Source organism: Kryptolebias marmoratus, linkage group LG10 (assembly GCF_001649575.2).
Source record: "Kryptolebias marmoratus isolate JLee-2015 linkage group LG10, ASM164957v2, whole genome shotgun sequence".
Taxonomy (NCBI): domain Eukaryota; kingdom Metazoa; phylum Chordata; class Actinopteri; order Cyprinodontiformes; family Rivulidae; genus Kryptolebias; species Kryptolebias marmoratus.
The window spans coordinates 16,078,754-16,095,725 of record NC_051439.1 but is presented as its reverse complement, the minus strand read 5'-3'; the positions used below and the strand labels follow the sequence as shown (position 1 = coordinate 16,095,725).

The 16,972-nt window shown below is 39.9% G+C and overlaps 1 protein-coding gene across 6 annotated transcripts in view; it reads left to right on the top strand.

The window, feature by feature from the left end:
* col12a1a (collagen, type XII, alpha 1a) overlaps positions 1-16,972 on the top strand; it is a 50,803-nt gene that overhangs the window by 18,798 nt on the left and 15,033 nt on the right. For 5 of the 6 annotated variants that reach the window (XM_017414211.3, XM_017414203.3, XM_037977975.1 and 2 more), the window contains 29 exons: positions 688-837; positions 916-1,035; positions 1,122-1,286; positions 1,364-1,510; positions 2,072-2,211; positions 3,483-3,612; positions 4,670-4,815; positions 5,909-6,038; positions 6,121-6,257; positions 7,069-7,198; positions 7,280-7,419; positions 7,564-7,696; positions 7,876-7,896; positions 8,607-8,746; positions 10,397-10,526; positions 10,640-10,779; positions 10,867-10,996; positions 12,437-12,579; positions 13,854-13,983; positions 14,077-14,219; positions 14,346-14,475; positions 15,150-15,269; positions 15,360-15,506; positions 15,591-15,707; positions 15,805-15,957; positions 16,114-16,188; positions 16,293-16,432; positions 16,546-16,669; positions 16,769-16,912. In XM_017414211.3, the coding sequence (XP_017269700.1) occupies positions 688-837; positions 916-1,035; positions 1,122-1,286; positions 1,364-1,510; positions 2,072-2,211; positions 3,483-3,612; positions 4,670-4,815; positions 5,909-6,038; positions 6,121-6,257; positions 7,069-7,198; positions 7,280-7,419; positions 7,564-7,696; positions 7,876-7,896; positions 8,607-8,746; positions 10,397-10,526; positions 10,640-10,779; positions 10,867-10,996; positions 12,437-12,579; positions 13,854-13,983; positions 14,077-14,219; positions 14,346-14,475; positions 15,150-15,269; positions 15,360-15,506; positions 15,591-15,707; positions 15,805-15,957; positions 16,114-16,188; positions 16,293-16,432; positions 16,546-16,669; positions 16,769-16,912 (3,795 nt within the window). The remainder of the gene's footprint in view (positions 1-687; positions 838-915; positions 1,036-1,121; positions 1,287-1,363; positions 1,511-2,071; positions 2,212-3,482; positions 3,613-4,669; positions 4,816-5,908; positions 6,039-6,120; positions 6,258-7,068; positions 7,199-7,279; positions 7,420-7,563; positions 7,697-7,875; positions 7,897-8,606; positions 8,747-10,396; positions 10,527-10,639; positions 10,780-10,866; positions 10,997-12,436; positions 12,580-13,853; positions 13,984-14,076; positions 14,220-14,345; positions 14,476-15,149; positions 15,270-15,359; positions 15,507-15,590; positions 15,708-15,804; positions 15,958-16,113; positions 16,189-16,292; positions 16,433-16,545; positions 16,670-16,768; positions 16,913-16,972) is intronic. The other variant, XM_017414220.3, reaches the window with a different exon arrangement.

Below are 16,972 nucleotides of genomic sequence, written 5' to 3'. Positions count from 1 at the left end.
AGTAATACATCTTATTGCTTTTGTTTTCTCTGTGTATCATTATTAAATCCATCTATTGGAAATATTTTATGTTAGCAAATGTACCTTGTAGCTATGAGTAATTTTATGAGCAAACCCATCTCTAAATCAAGTGTACTGTAACCTGCTTTTAGTTGCAGCCAGTGGCATTTAGTGCAACATCTGCAGCTCTCCTTCAGGTACAGAGGACTGGATGTCTTCCTTGTCATCATACTTGCATTTGACAAACAGGATGGAAATATTGCCTTGGAGGGAGTCTCTCCAGTGGAGGCCTTTGATATGTGATGAGCCATTATGGGCACAATCTTCCTGTGGGACTCATTTGTGGATCTTGAAGCAAAACTGTGAAAAATATTTCCTCAGCATGCTGCAGGAAAGAAGACAATTTTACCACCTGGTCATTAAGTTATTGGAAAAAGATGGAAATTGCAATCAGAATGTTTTGAAAATGTTTGTTAAGATTTCTCTCATTTGTTTGAATCTTCTTTTCAAATGCTAAAGTCACATCTTCTACTTTTCTTTCCTTCTTTCCTTTAACATTTCCTTGAATGCCTCTTTAATTAATATTTTTTATTCCAGACACATTTGTTGCACTGTCGTTATGCTGCAAGTCACTTGAAGCTCACACATCTGTTCCATCATAAAACCTACATACTTCTGCCCTGTCAGATGTTCAGTGTAAAACCAATGCACAGGCTGACATTGTGCTGCTGGTGGACGGCTCCTGGAGTATCGGACGTCTTAACTTCAAGACTATCCGGGCCTTCATTCATCGCATGGTGGGAGTCTTTGACATTGGTCCAGATCGGGTCCAAATTGGTAGGTCCACCAACAATAAACAATCACAATTAATTAGACAAACAGTGTTTTCCTGACAAATGTTTGTGGCATCTTCAGGGCTTGCACAGTACAGTGGAGACCCAAAGACTGAATGGCACTTGAATGCTCATCGAACTCGTGACTCGCTCCTGCAAGCTGTGGCCAACCTGCCCTACAAAGGAGGAAACACCATGACAGGTACTTCAATCACAGTCATTCCTTTGTTTTGTTTTATAGTAAATCTGTAAAAATTGATAAATGTGCGGCGATCTTTTTATTTGCAGGTTTGGCTTTAAGCTTCATCCTGAACAATAACTTCAAAGAGAGTGTTGGGATGCGGCCCAGTGCCCGTAAGATCGGTGTCTTGATTACTGATGGTAAATCTCAGGACGAAGTCGTCCTCTCCTCTCAGAACTTGCGGGATCAGGGCATTGAGCTCTATGCCATCGGTAAGCAAATGTAATTTCTGTAAACTTTCACAAACCCCTTGTGTACATCACATGCTAACGATCATTAACTGTTTCAGGTGTGAAGAATGCAGATGAGAACGAGTTGAGGTCCATCGCCTCTGATCCGGATAGTATTCATATGTACAACGTGGCTGATTTCTCCTTCCTGTTGGACATTGTGGACGATCTCAGTAGCAACCTCTGTAACAGTGTCAAGGGACCAGGTATGTCTGAGTTCATCTGGCTGACCAGAGTAAAGCAAGCAACAACAAATAACAAACTGAATTGTTTGGAAAGGAAATTACAAGTACAGGGTCCAAATGTTGGTGTACACAATTAGTCTTCTTCAGAACAACAGATGGTTACATGTCTGGATTACTGTGGAGAAACACAGGATGCAGAGAACCATCTAAATATTTGGATGTTCCTGCAGATCTATCATTTTCTGCATCCCCTAATATTTTCTTGGCCTCCTTGGAAAGAAAAATCTTCTGCTTCTTAAACTAAAGAGATGTTTGGGAAGGATCGAGTTTATAAGCTTAATAAGTAACATGCTGCATACAAAGTTGTGTTAGGACTTGCAACTGCAGAGGTATGCTTTGGTTTTATGGGTTGTCATTATTTAATTGTCCCTTTCTATAAAACCAGAGGAACCAAACCAGTCAAAATAATCCACAATTGTTACTGCCCATGATTAACTAGAATTAGCTTATAAGCATTAAAGCTAACAGAAATGCTTTTAATGTTCTCTATGATCAATGATGCAATGCTTTCTATGTTAACAGGAGGAGCTCCGGATTCCCCCACTAATCTGGTGACATCAGAGGTGACTCAACACTCCTTCAGAGCCACCTGGGTTGGTCCTGAAGGCCCGGTGGAAAAGTACCGTGTGGAGTACAGGACTGTTTCTGGAGAGCCAAGACAGGTACCGGCCATTAGACGCTGCTGCTTTGAAATACTGCCGATTATGATAATAATTAAAAAAAAGTTGTGTTGATAGGATGTTGGAATTGCTTTATTGTGACAAACTGTTTCTGATATTAGTGGGAAACTCCACTCAAACTTCTATTTCCAGTCTGCTGTTTATGTTGGCCTCCATGTTGGTGTTCAGTTACATTTACAGTCTGATTTGGGACAAGGGAATACACACACACGCAGCTCTGGGTTTGGAGGATTAGAAAACAAATAATAAATTTATGAGCCGTAGCTCTGCTGGCCAGCAAACCACTGCCTCCACATTGTGTGGAAATAATGCATTATTGGTGTCTGAATTTAATTACACTGTTTTTGTTGAACTCTCGAGGTTTTGTTTAAGAGTGAATGTTGACACAAGGTTTTATTGTTATTTCCCACTGCCATGAAAGGCAGGCGATCATGTAGTTGCCTGTTAGCAAAATGTCTCATGAACCACTGGAGAGATTTTAGTGAAACTCACAGAAAGTAATCATTGGCTGTACATCCAAAACATGCATGTTTTATTTGTTTCCCTGCTCCAACACCTGATTCAGTAGTTAAATTCCCTCTTTATGTTTTGCAGAAGCCTGTTAATGACACACTGATTTAAATCAGGTGTGTCAGGTGTGTTGGAGCAGAGAAACTAGTAAAACATGCAGGATGGTGGCTCTCCAGGACCAGGGTTGCCCACCCCTGCTATACAGGATGGCTGCCACATCTAGTCAATCTTGTCAAACACAAAAAAGGGCTCTAACTCAGTTATTTTGATAGATGTTGAGCTCAAATTTGGTATGGAAGTAGCCAAGAATCATCCTGAACTGGTTGTTTGAAACTTTGGCACGCAGGGCAAAGAGCATTATGCATTCCTTTAATGAATGCTACTTTCATTGTTTATGTCTAAGAAAACTGGAAATCCATATTTTCTCATGGCTTTCTTAAACCTGGAAAGCTTTAAGAAATACTAGGATCATTATTCAAGTAAATGTTTTGCTAATAACCTGATATTTGTCCTCCAACAAATTTGTCATATCTAATTTTTGTGCATGTGTAAAAGTTTCATGTTTATTGAAAGTATCCTATCTGCTGACAAATGCTTGCTATACGAAGTTGTGAGCTTTGATTTCTAAACTGTTGCACAAAGTTTTGAGTTTGAACTTATTGCCTTTAGACAAGAATAAAAGAAGAAGAGTTTAGTTATTTTATTTATCTATGATTATTGGACAATGTTATTGTTTTTACCAGGTCTTTGTGGATGGAAGTACAACCACTGTGGTTCTGAAGAGCCTCTACCCTCTGACAGAGTACCTGGTCAACGTCTACTCAGTTGTTGGTGAGGACAGCAGCGAGCCACTAAGAGGAACCGAGACCACATGTAAGTTTGTTTTCTTCAACCATTTAAACTGTCTTCCACAATGAACTCAAACTTACCAAGTAAACGGCTTCAAAACTATAAAATAAATTTAATTTAATGTCAAAGATTTAGAGAAAATAAAATATAATTATATGTTTAACACCAGAAAACATAAACTGATCATTTATACTTACCTGTGTAAAAAATGGCTTCTTAAAACTGACTATTAGCTTTGATAAATTTGTAGCAAAAAATGAAGACCGACAATTGCTACATGAATTTTATTTAAGTCAGTATTAAAAAACATTTTCAGTTTTAACAAAAACTTTTTTTTAACACATACAGCTGCCTCATTACAGGAGACTCCAAAATGTGAAAGCTTATATGAAATGTGCTTGTTAAAATATGAGTAAGATTAAAAAAAAAGAAAATGTGACATTAATTAACCTAAACAAAAATTGCACTTTGTATGACTTTACAGAAAAACTTGATCAGGAACCAAGATTTTTTACAACTACTTTAAAAAAAGAGATGTAGAGAAGGACTCTGAGAATCCAGATTTATGGTCCTTGTGATGAAAAAGAATTTGAGTTTTCAGAACGCTCATGAATCTCCTACCGTTGTTTTCCTAAAAGTCTCTCGCGAGTCAGCCGTTGTCACTGGATCTCTCTGGCCCGGCTGCGCAGGTTTCACACACAGTGACTGTTTCCTGTGTGGTCTCCTTTAACAAAATGTTCAAAGGTAACGTGTATATCTCGGCTCGTTTATAGAGCAGTAAATGGCTGCAGAAGGACAGCAGCAATAAATCCAAATTAGATGGAAATTCAGAGGGAATTTGCAGGATTGGATTCACTTTCAGGAACAATTTAGACTAATTTCTCTGTTTTGTTTAAGATCCTAATTGCTTTTTTATTGGTGCTGTGGAGAATTGCAGAGATTTAATAGTTTATATAAAGGCACATATGAAACCACATGTTTTTGCAGAGTGAAAAGCATCTTAACACAGAAAAGTATTCATTTCTGCATGCTCAGCTGACTTTGACATGATTTTTTTTCACTTTGGCATAATTTTTTTCAGTGCCTCTGAGTGCTGTGAGGAGGATGACCGTTTATGATGAACAACCAACCACCATGCGAGTCAGATGGGAGGAGGCGCAAGGAGCCTCGGGTTACAGGCTGATTTACAGAGCCATCAACGCCACCCAGCCCACCGATGATGGGGAGGTAAAACCAATACAGCGCCGAGAACACAGCCCGAGAGCTGCTAACTGGATGGGACCGTGACAAAGTTTAAAAATACATTTAGTAAATTAATACGGAGAGACAGAAGTTAAGATGCTGCTGCACATTTACTCACAGCAAATACACAAACACATTTCTGAATCTCTAAAAATGTTTTTGACTAAACACAGATGTGACGCGAAATAAATAACCTTTCCCGAACTTCTTCTCACCATTCATCAAACTTAAAAAAAAAACACAAAACCAAAAAAGGGACATTGTTAGTCATAAAGGGGTGTATGAACTATGAGCTCACGCTGCAAAGGGAACATCATGGTTTGTTCATGAAGTGTCAAACCCTGTGAGGAAAAAAAAAAACAGCAGATGTGCTTAAAGTGAAATTTTGTCACTGCCTTTAGAGACATTTTTGAAGACTTACAACTCTGTGCAAAAGTTCTAAACCAACTCAAATTTCTTTTTATTTTGGTTCCAAAGAACCTCTCTTCTGATCTTCTACAGTTTTCTTGACTTAGAATTCTCCAGACCTTCTGGAGGTCTAGATTTGTTTCCTTGGACTTTGGCTTCCGCCCCCCAAACATTTTCTGCCAAATTTTTGTACGTCACCATGACAGGATATTGCATAGTTTGGGATTTAGAAAAAAAAAAAAAGAGGAAAGTTGCATTGGACTGAAAATAAGTGAAATAGCAGCCAAAGCCCAAAGAGAAACTTTAAAAGATCTTCAGAAAGCCTGAAAGAAATATTCTTCAGGAAAGTTTAGCAGCTTGGAAGCAAAATGTAAAGAAGCAAAAAACGACTTAAGAGTTTTGCACAGTAGTGTATCATCCTCATATGGGGACACTGGCTTCCCTGCACATAATATGTTATTCTGCTCAGCTTAGATCTGTTGTCTTTTTTCAGAGACACTTGCTTTTAATTTTAAACTAACTACTAACTGTTTAAAAACAATGTTTGGTTTCTTATTTTTATAACAATCCTAAATAGCTAGGGATAAATAAAAAAAATGCAAACAATAGCTTAAGGCTTAGCAGGCAATAAGCCATCTTTCTGACCTTTTTATTGTTTGGTTCCTCCCAGATGAGAGTGGGGGCAGGGACGACTGACGTCCAGCTGATGAAGTTGCTCCCCAACACAGCCTACTCGCTTTCTCTCTTTGCGCTCTACGGCGAAGTATCCAGCGAGCCACTGAACAACCAGGGAGTCACCCGTATGTTTGTTATCACCCACACTGTTGTTTCATGGAGTCAGCAGCTGATGCAACTTATTCTAACCTCGCGTGTCTTCTTTAGTGCCCATGCCACCGGCGGGTGAGCTGAGGGTCCGTGACGTCACCCACAGCACCATGGTGCTCAACTGGGACGCTGCTCCTGGTGCTGTTCGTAGTTACATCATCACCTACCAGCCTGATGAGGGAGAAGCAAAAGAAGTGAGCTCGTCTCCTGTTGTGTTGAACTTTCCCATCATTACTAAATTTACAATAACAACTCATGTGGCAGCCAGATGTTTTAGATTTTAGGGCGTATACCACATGGATAAAAAGGTTCCTGCCGTTCCCACATCTCTTTTCTGTCTTTACTCTTGTCTAGATAAAGGCATACAGGCAAGATGATTTACAAACCCTATACTCTGTATGATTTACTTATTGTCTGTGGGAATCATTTTGTTTGATAGTGATGAATTTATTTCAGTATTTCTGATGGATACTTTATTATTCTGGCTCCGACCACATAATGGATCCTGCAGCTGGTTGGTTGGACATTCAGGAACATTCTCGGATCCAGTGAAAAGATGATGAAAACATCAAAACATGATTTTGCTGGGGTTTACGCGTGGTTACCATGGATTAATATTTTATAGTTGCACTTCTCCATTTGGGAGTTAGTGGGCAAGAGCAACAGAATCTGGAGTCTGGGTTTCGCTGCATCCTTTGTCGTAAATCAGACAGGTGATCCTCAAAGCTCCCAGGGAGGAAACACACATGTGAAAGTAAGTCAAGGGCTGAGGTTGTTTGTGATAGAAGCCAGTGACGACGTGCCCCTCACAAAACTAACTGCAGGACAAATTATTCCCTGGTGAAGCCTCAAGCATTTGTTTTTCTGGCCATGAGAGACAAACACAGTGTGAGTTCAAGCAAACACATTCAAAAATGCTTTGCAAAAGAAGTCCTTTCTTTGAATTTTCTTTTGAAATGACATTTGAAAACCTTTCAATATTGATTTATTTTTCTTATTCTACAGCTGGAAGTGGGAGGAAGAGTAACTGAGAAACAGCTTGAGAACCTGATCTCACAGACTGAGTATGCCTTAGCTGTTACTCCAGTCTACGATGAGGGATCTGGACAGCCAATGTTGGGATCTGCAATCACTGGTACTAAAAAAAAAAAAAGAAATCATGCTCATGACACTGTTAAGAACACTTAACATTTACTTCATGTGTTTGTCTCTGTAGATGTGGTTCCAGCTCCAAGGAATCTGCAGTTCTCCGAAGTCACCCAGACCAGCTTCAGAGCAACATGGGAGGAAGGGGCCCCTGACGTGGCTCTGTACCGCATTGGGTGGACCAAGAAAGGAGAAAACAACTTCCAATTTGTAAGAGATAATCAGCTATGAAAGATGGTTGTGTTTTTATTTCAATATGCTGGTGTGCTTAAAGAAATCTTTTCAAAAGCAGACATTGATTGCAGTTGTCTTAAAATATTTCTTCTCACAGACTGTGTTTATTTTCCCCAACAGGCCATTCTGAACCATGATGAGAAAACCCATGTTCTGACAGACTTGGACCCGGACACGCCTTACAACGTTCATGTCACTGCAATCTACCCGGATGAGTCTGAGAGCGAGGATCTGATGGGCACAGAGAGGACACGTAAGACGCTTAAAATAGCAATAACTTCACGCAAAACTGTTTGACTTAAACTACCTGACTGAATCTCTGAACTGGATCTTAATGAAAGGTTTGATAAAATGTTGTCATTTAGAAATAAGTTGATTAAAATGTTTAGTGATGGCTATGGCCATTATATCTTTTCATTTTTGCCTCTGTAGTGCCCAGGGATGGTCGACCAAGTGAGTATGTTTGTGATAAAGCAAAAGGATGCTTTTTCTTTGTGACAAAAGCATGTAGTCATCCGAGCTGTTGTTTATGAGACAACAGTGGTTTCATCATCAAGAAAGGTTTAACCCATTATCCGCCGCTCCAATGATGCTGCAGCTGAGCCAGCTCAGTTTTAACGTGTTTGTCTGTCCTTGTTTGTGTTTGTCCATGTTGTTCAGTCCAAGTTTTCTTCATGACTTAGAATTAAATGGCTGACTGGATTTCCACCATGCATGCCTGCCAAGTTATAGGTTTTAGCTGTTGTTTTTGAGTCCTAGTCCATAAATCATCATCTTCTCATCCATCCATCCATCTGTTCATTTCTCCATTGCATTAATGAGTCCATCTATCATCATCATCATCATCAATCCATTGCCAATCATGAGAATCCATGCCTGCTTCAGAAAAGACAAGTCCACGAGGAGTGTCTTTTCATATTTAAAGCTGCAGTCCTTTTTCATTTTACTGTAAAAGAAAAGTTTTGTCTGGAAGAAAAAGTTTAATAAGAAGTGACTCACTGGCAAACGCAGACATATTTAAGTTGAGCTGGCCAAATGATCAAGGACTGTGTCTTTAAAAGTTCCTTTAAGGTCATCCATTCAACAAACGCTTGTACTAGATGTAACAGAATATGATTTGCTCGTTGCAGTGCTAAATGTGACTGCTTGTATTCTTTTTTTAGTACCAAATGCACCTCCCACCAACTTAATTGTATACAATGAAACCACCACCACCTTGAACGCCAGGTGGACTCCACCTGCGGGCCGGGTCCAGACCTACAGGATCAGCTACGTCCCCACATCTGGAGGCAGGACTCAGACTGTAAGTTACACCACAGTAACAGTTTCATTACCAGGATGTTTAAAAATGTTCTAGATGTTTAAAAACTACAGTGAAAAAAAGAAAGGAAATTAGCCTTCTATCTGTATTTTTGTTTCTCTTTCATGGGGCGTTGTGTTGCTCCCACAAGCCACTCGACAAACTGTTTCTCACAGCTTTTTAAACTTTCTGAGTTTTGATGTGGGAAAAAAATATGCACAAAACTGCCAATAGTATTCAGCATGTTAGTTTATTCTGATTCATGTATCTTGGTGCATTAATGTGCAGTTTTGTACTTTATGATATATTTCGAGACAGCTGAAGGTCTGCCACTGGTCAAGAATTTTTGGCTGCTTTGTCAAAAATGCAAAAACTTTTTTTTGATAGTGAACACTGTGTTGGCTTTAATTTTCTGTCACATTTGTCACTGAATTTAAAAGTTAGAGTTGGATACAGTTAAAAATCCTTCTGTCTTTAACAAGTCTCAAAATTAGTTTGATACAACCTCGGAACAGCAAAGACAAATGTAAAACAACTAAGTACGCCCCATGAGTTAATAACCCCTTTAGCAACAAAAACCTGAGCAATTCGTCTTCTGGATGACTTTATCAGTCTCACATTGTCATGAAGGAATTTTGGCCAACTTGTGTTTCGAGCAATGCTTCAGATCATGATGTGCATTTATCCACAGATGTCTTAAGATCCTGCTGCAGCAGGCCAAGGTCTGGACTTAGACTGGGTCATTGCAACATCTTGGATTTTTTTCAGCCATTTTGTTGTAGATTTGATTCTGTGTTTGAGATTATACTCCAGTTGCATGACCCAGTTTGACCTGAACTTCAGCTGCTGGACAGATGTCCTCACATTTGACTCTAGAGTACTTTGTTATATAAAGGAGTGGATGTTGTCTCAGTGACTGTAAGATGCTCAGGTCATGCGGCTGCAAAACGAGCCCAAATCATCAGCCCTCCACCACCATGCTTAACAGTTGTTTGATTAAAAAAACTTGAAAGATAATAAAGCTAGTCGGTTTTCATTCTTTGCAGATAAAAGATGCAGGCAAAAATAAAATTCACAAAGGAATAAGTTGGTTGTATGCACGGATTAACATCCATAGTTCCACATCCCAAGATGCTGTCTTAGAATTCACTCTATTGCTTCCAGTGAGCCAAAAGCAATATAGTAAATTCTTCACCAGTCATGACAAACAGCTGTTTCAAGCATCAGCTCAGAAATTTACCTTGGCTGGAGCAGTATGCACCAATCAGGTTCAAAAACACTCAAAGCATTCCCCCTCGGAAATGACAGCCTCATAGTTCTCAGGTAGAATTCTTTCCATGAACCTATTGGTTTCACAAGTCCATGGATAATTTTCTTTTAGCCCATCCAGACGTATATCAAATATATTTTCCTTAATGCAAGATTCGTTTTCAAAGGGTTCTTTCCAAAGTTACAGCAAAAAAAAAAAAAAAAATTCTAAAAAAAGAAACCCTGCTCAGTTAACATTTCACTTCTTAAAACCAGTGACTTTGGTATCCTTTTCTACATGTCCTTATTGCAAACTAATCAATCACATTTCCGCTTGATAAGATTACCAAGGGTTCACAGTCATTGGACAGCAGATTTGATTCACATTTGCTCTTCCTCAACTAGACCCAGATTGGAGGAAAAAAGACCTCTGTCCTGCTTCCCAAGCTGACCCCTGACACCCAGTACTCAATCAGCGTGACTGCAGTTTATGCCAACGGAGTCAGCAGAGACCTAAATGGGCTCGGAAAGACCAGTAAGTCATGTATATATTTGGGACTCTAAATAAATAACTCATAAATGAAAGCCTATAGATATATAAGCATATTTGTTAGTAGTAAATGCATCCTACTCGTTTTTAAATGACAGAGCCTTTGGGTGGTGTTAGAAACCTAAGGGTAACAGATCCCACCACCAGCACCTTGAATGTCCAGTGGGAGCCAGCTGAAGGTAGCGTGCGTCAGTACAGGATCTTCTATGTCCCTGCAGCTGGAGGAGAAGAAGAAATGGTCAGCAGGCAATAATGTTATTAAGCATAATATGTACTGTAAAGTCTCTCCTTCTGACCAACCCTGCTGTGCTGTTCCTCTGTGTAGGTCCAGGTATCAGGAGGCACCTACAACACAGTGCTGAAGAACCTGCAGTCTGACACAGTTTACACTGTATCTGTGGTTCCAGTTTATTCCTCCGGAGAGGGAAAACGCATGTCTGAAAATGGAAAAACATGTAAGAAATGCATGGCACTGATCATAAGTTACAATGGGGATTCATGCAGGAGCATTAGGAAGAAATAGTGAGCTTCTTTAAAGACATCATTCAGGGTTTAGAAAAGCCCATGGATTTATGTGAGCTGCATACTTCATATTGCCAGTGGGACTGTTTTCTTGAGTCAGGGATCCATTCATGTCTGTCCAGAGTGAACTCACTGGCCTGAGCTGCTGGCTCGCTCTTCATAAATGTTCAGTAACTCCTTTTTTCATCCAAGTCTTGTTAGCTAAACCAATCTAATCAAAAGCAATTACTTTTTCAGGAAGTGGATAAACACTCATTAAATTTATTTTCCATGCACAATGTAACATTATAAAGTAACTCAAAATGATAGTGTTCAGCTGAGTTTGACTAAGAACACAGATTTTTCCAGTTGGTTCAACAATTAAACCACCAAACTATGCTGGGAATGAGTCAGCATTTTGTGGGTGATTGCATAGGAAGGAATTCCTCAAGCCTGGCAGCGTTTTAAAGGGGTCTCCTCTGTCTTTACCGTAATAATAATAATTTATAGCATGGAAGAAAGGGCAGTGGTCAGGCTGAAGGAAAGACCGGAGAATGTGGGAAGGGACATGTGGAGTATCTGGCTTTTCTTTTGGGAAAAAAACACTAACAAGGGAGGTTAGAAATGAAAGGAGGTATTATATATTTTATGGCTCAGCTCACTTGGCTTGGGTCATGCTCCATGTGTGCCACTTTCGCCCTCATTTTAGCTCCTCAAGCATAGGCCACTCATGTTTTGTGGCTTTTTTTTCTCAGACATATTAGGCAAACTCTTACACAGCATCTACAAATGATCAACTCATACAGCCACAAAGCATTTAAGTGCTAGTTTGTGAACTTGTCTGTGTGGGGACATTTCTACAATTTATCTTAGTTTTGTCTAATTTTGGGATGAACCAATGTTCACTGTTTGACATTGTAATTCAGAGACAATTTACTGTGTCTCACAATTCAAAGCTGCTTCCTAAGCAACAAGCTTTTGTCTGTGAAAATTAAAACTGCAGAAGCTTCTTCCGTCTGTTCTAACCACTGTGTTTTTGTCTGGATTTATGAGGTTATTATGTGGTGCAACACAGAGACCCAAAACATCTGCTTTGGTTATATGGAAGGCAAGCTTCACACAGAGCTGCGCTTTTCATTAACCTTCAGGGCAATGACAGGAAGTGTCCCATTGATAGCATTTAATAGTGTCTTAAACATGCCTCTGATGGGTGCTTGGGATAATTGTTTCCGTTTTATTGAAATTCTTGAACATTGTGTTATTCTGGATAGACCTTGATTATGAGATGAGACAAAAGAAAAATGACACAAGAGAAAGTTTAAAACACCATCACCTTTTCCATTTCTACTTCTGTCTCTAATCCAAACCACCTTCTTACCATTTATTTTTGGCAGTGGCACGAAGCCCCGCCAAAAACATTCAGGTCTTCAATCCCACTATCAACACTCTGAATGTTCGCTGGGAGCCAGCCACAGGCCCAGTCCAACAGTACCGGGTGGTCTACGCTCCTCTGACTGGTACCAGGCCCTCTGAGTCGGTGAGTTTCCATTATCTGGAAGGGAAGAAGCAAAGTCTGGGTGTGCAACAACAAAAATACACTTTAATTATATGTTATACACACAACCATTCAATATTTGAGGAGCTGAAAGTGTGAGCTCATATGGCCTCAGCAGAAACATTATTATTTTATCACACCATATGTTTGTTAAATTCAATTATTCTGCTCATCAAATGGACTTTTTCAGCATGCATGTTTGTAATTACGGCTAACCAAATTCTTTTCTGCATTTTTACTGCCAAAGGGTTAAACTAAAACATGTTCATTAAAGAAAAAGTTCTTTAATTGCAACTTCTGCACAACATGTGCCGGATGCCACCAGAGCGCCCACATCTCCATGTGTAAAGAATCCATAAAAACCGAACATCCATTGGCTTTGGAGAGAAAGGTTGCACCGTTTTCTGGCCTTTCAAATGCATTTTTAAAAAGCGAAGTTTATCCCAGTGGTTTGGTAGAAAACTGAATGTCACCTTTTTCCATATTCAGTTACCTCATGTTCAGGTCACTGCCAGAGCCAGTGGTTTGTGTCAGTGGCAAAGTGGTATTTATTTAGTCAACTCCATCAAATTTGACACCAGCTGAAGATTTAGAGCATGAATTATCAGCTTCACTGGTGTCAGCTATATTGTTTATATTTTGATGCTCCCAGACACTCCAGAAGATTTTCACCAGCAGAGATGAAAGTCAGTGATACAACTGGAAGAGATAAAAATGAATCAAGACACCATTGTTGTATCTGCAAGTGATTTAGACATGAAACTTAGTCTTGCACTCACATATGGGTCTTTCTCACACAAAGACTCTTTTTAATCCGAACCATAAAGATCCTCTAAGTAAAGGTCAGTTCCTCCCTCATAGAGGTTATCACTGGGGCCAGAGGCCTCCAAGAACTCAAACTTTGCTTTGTCCTGCTAATGAACTCAAACAGAGCCTTTGGATCATTGTCTGTACCTGTCAAACTGAGTTAAAAACATACCAGGTCCTCATTATTCCACCACACCCTTTAACATCAAAGGAATATTTGGCTTTCCTTTTCACACAGCAACAAGTTGTTGAGTTACAGGGTGGTACAATCTGAGCAATTTTAGAAGAAAAGCAAGAACACAAAAAACCTTTTGCATCATATTTATGCAATATGTGTACTATGAGTTAAAAAAAAAGTTATTTCTGCTATTGGGCTTTGTATGTGCAGGTGTTTATTTGCACATTTTGGCCTTAAAGAAAATGCTGATATGTTTGTTGTCCCTTCTCAGATTTTGGTACCAGGCACCACCACCACTGCTTTGCTAACTCAGCTACTCCCAGACACTGATTACAATGTTGGCGTTGTTGCCCTATACAGTGATGGGGAAGGACCCCCCATTAGTGATGCTGGGAAGACCCGTAAGTTTCTGAGCTGGAGTGTATAAAGACAACATTCGAATGAGACAAAGTGTGGTATCATATTATATAAATAAAACATCTTTTTGTTCACAGTGCCTCGTGGTGGTCCGAGGAACATGCGTGTTTATGACCCTACTACCACCACTCTCTCTGTAAGCTGGGAACATGCTTTAGGTCCTGTCATGCAATACCGCATCACCTATGCCCCGAAGACAGGAGACCCTATCGAGGAATACGTGAGCATGCTTTACCTTTAAATTTTCTCTTTTTAAAGTTGCAGGTATCGAGCTAAGAGTCATTCTCTAGCCCTGAATGACATGAACAACCCAACTTGTAACGGCACACTGTCATATGTCTTGTAGACAACAGTTCCAGGAAACAGAAACAACGTGATCCTGCAGAACCTGGATCCAGACACACCTTATAATATCAAAGTGAGTGCAATCTATGCTGATGGGCCAGGAGGAGAGCTGGATGGAGATGGACGCACAGGTATGACCTCTTAATTCATGCAAACACAAGTGTCTCTTTCACCTAATGCAGAGAATTTTTCAAGTACAACTAATAATGACTGCAGCACACATGTATCCTGTCACATACAAGAAAAATCTGAATATTGCATGGACCAATGTACAGAACATTGTAGCAAAAGTGAAATCTTTGACCCTAAAAAGGCAATTGAACTTTTTAGTTTTAAGCACCTTTCATGTTTCTTTGAGGGCTAAACTAAAAGGTTTTTTCATTAGAATTATTGTAACCTTTTGGGTGAGAGCTAAAACATCTTCAAGTCGTTTTTTTCCTGTTGAAGCATCGGATGGCCATGACTCAAATTACTAAAAATTTTTGCTTGACCTTTCAAGAATGCCAAAAGCACCAGCAACCTTCACCAGAGATTTATTAACAGTGTCTGTTTTGCTGAAGCAAATTCAGAGTTGGCTCTGCTGAACAGTTTGTTGTCTAATTTTGCTTTTTTAAACAAAATGATTACACAACTCCCTGCTTGAGACCACTTTTTTTTATGCAATTGAATTCATCTCATTTATCACATTGCAATATTTCACACATATTTCAATTGTCACGGAACTTTAAACTATAGACTCAGCTGGAATTCAAAGCATCTTTGTGAAACTTTGCCTGTGTTGACTGTCCTGACTTGTTTCCTGCAGTGGGAATGCTCGGTCCCAGAAACTTGCGTGTTTCTGATGAGTGGTACACCCGTTTCAGGGTGGCCTGGGATCCCGCTCCCTCCAGGGTTGATGGATACAAGCTTATTTACCAGCCTACAGGTATGAACAAGCTTTTATTTACCTTCTTAATTTCTTTAAATATTCTAAGCTCTTCACTGAATGTTCTATTGTTTTGATGGGCCTTTTCAGGTTCTGATGTCTCTATGGAGATGTTTGTTGGAGACGTGACCTCGCACCAACTGAATAACCTGAACCCTGGAACGACCTATGACGTGAAGGTGCTGGCCCAGTACAATACAGGCGTCAGCGCACCTCTGGTTGGTCAAGGAACCACATGTAAGTTGATAATCTTGCTATAGCCTGCACATGTTGGAAGCAGGACAAAGATGCCCTAACAGTGCTCTTGTTTGATTCTTTTAGTGTACCTAAATGTGACAGACTTGGCCACCTACAATGTTGGCTTTGACTCTTTCTGCCTCCGATGGGCCCCTCACAGAGCAGCCACCTCCTACAGACTCAAAGTCAATCCTTTTGACAGTAAGAGCTTTATTTATTTTCACAGTTTAGTGCTTAATTTTGCTTTCATGGATCTGCGTAGTCCTGATGTTATTTTGTCTTATTCATTTGTTTGTAGTTTCCAAGAGAGGAGCTCAGGAAGTCACAGTGAGAGGCTCAGAGAGTAGTTACTGCTTTGATGGCTTGAGTCCTGACACTCTTTACAACGCCACCGTGTACACCCAAACCCCAAGCATGGAGGGGCCTGGAGTCAGCGTCAAGGAGAGAACATGTAAGAAACGTTCATTATTAATGTATGAGACCTTTCAGCCAATTAGATTTATTGGTAAAAGCTGATAATTCCTAAGATTTCTGAAGCGAGTATGTATTTCTCAAGTGTAAAATGTATTTTTGTACTTCCTGAATGTGATTTTGTTTGTTATTGCAGTGATCAAACCTACCGCCATGCCAACTGAGCCTCCCCCTCCTCCTCCTCCAGCTTCAGTCCCACCTGCTTTAGATGGTGAGGAGAACTCATTTTTTATTTTTTTATTTATTTTTAGATAAAGTTATAATTTTTAATTGTCCGGGTGAGATCAGTCATTAACACTGCTATTTGTACAACAGTTTGTAAAGGTGCCAAGGCAGACCTGGTCTTCCTTATTGACGGCTCCTGGAGTATCGGAGATGATAGCTTCAACAAAGTCATCCAGTTTGTTACAAGCATGACTTCAGCATTTGATGTCATCAGCCCAAGTGGCATGCAGGTCATTACATTCCTTTGTGACAGTAATAACGTTTATTTACCTATAGACTTTTTTCAGTGTATGTTATAATTAACTATAATTCTTCTCTTAATATTCTCCCATTTTCTGAACAGGTTGCTTTCGTGCAGTACAGCGATGACGCCAAGACTGAGTTCAAACTGAACACTTATCACGACAAGGGCATCGTCCTATCAGCTGTGAAATCAGTCCGCTACAGAGGAGGCAACACCAAGACTGGTAATCCCCTTAGTAAACTTGGCATCTTAGCAAAGTATTTCAAGAAGATGTTTTTTGCTGATTTGTTGGTTCTCGGTCTTTACTTCATCTTTCATCCAGGTGTTGCTCTGAAACACGTCTACGAGAAGGTGTTCACGTCAGACAGCGGCATGAGGAGAAATGTCCCCAAAGTGCTGGTTGTTGTCACAGATGGACGGTCCCAAGATGATGTCAAGAAGAGTGCAGAAAAGCTGCAGCACTCCGGTATGTGTGGAATTACTGATTAGACCCTTATTTGCCTTTGTGTATATAGTTCAGTATATC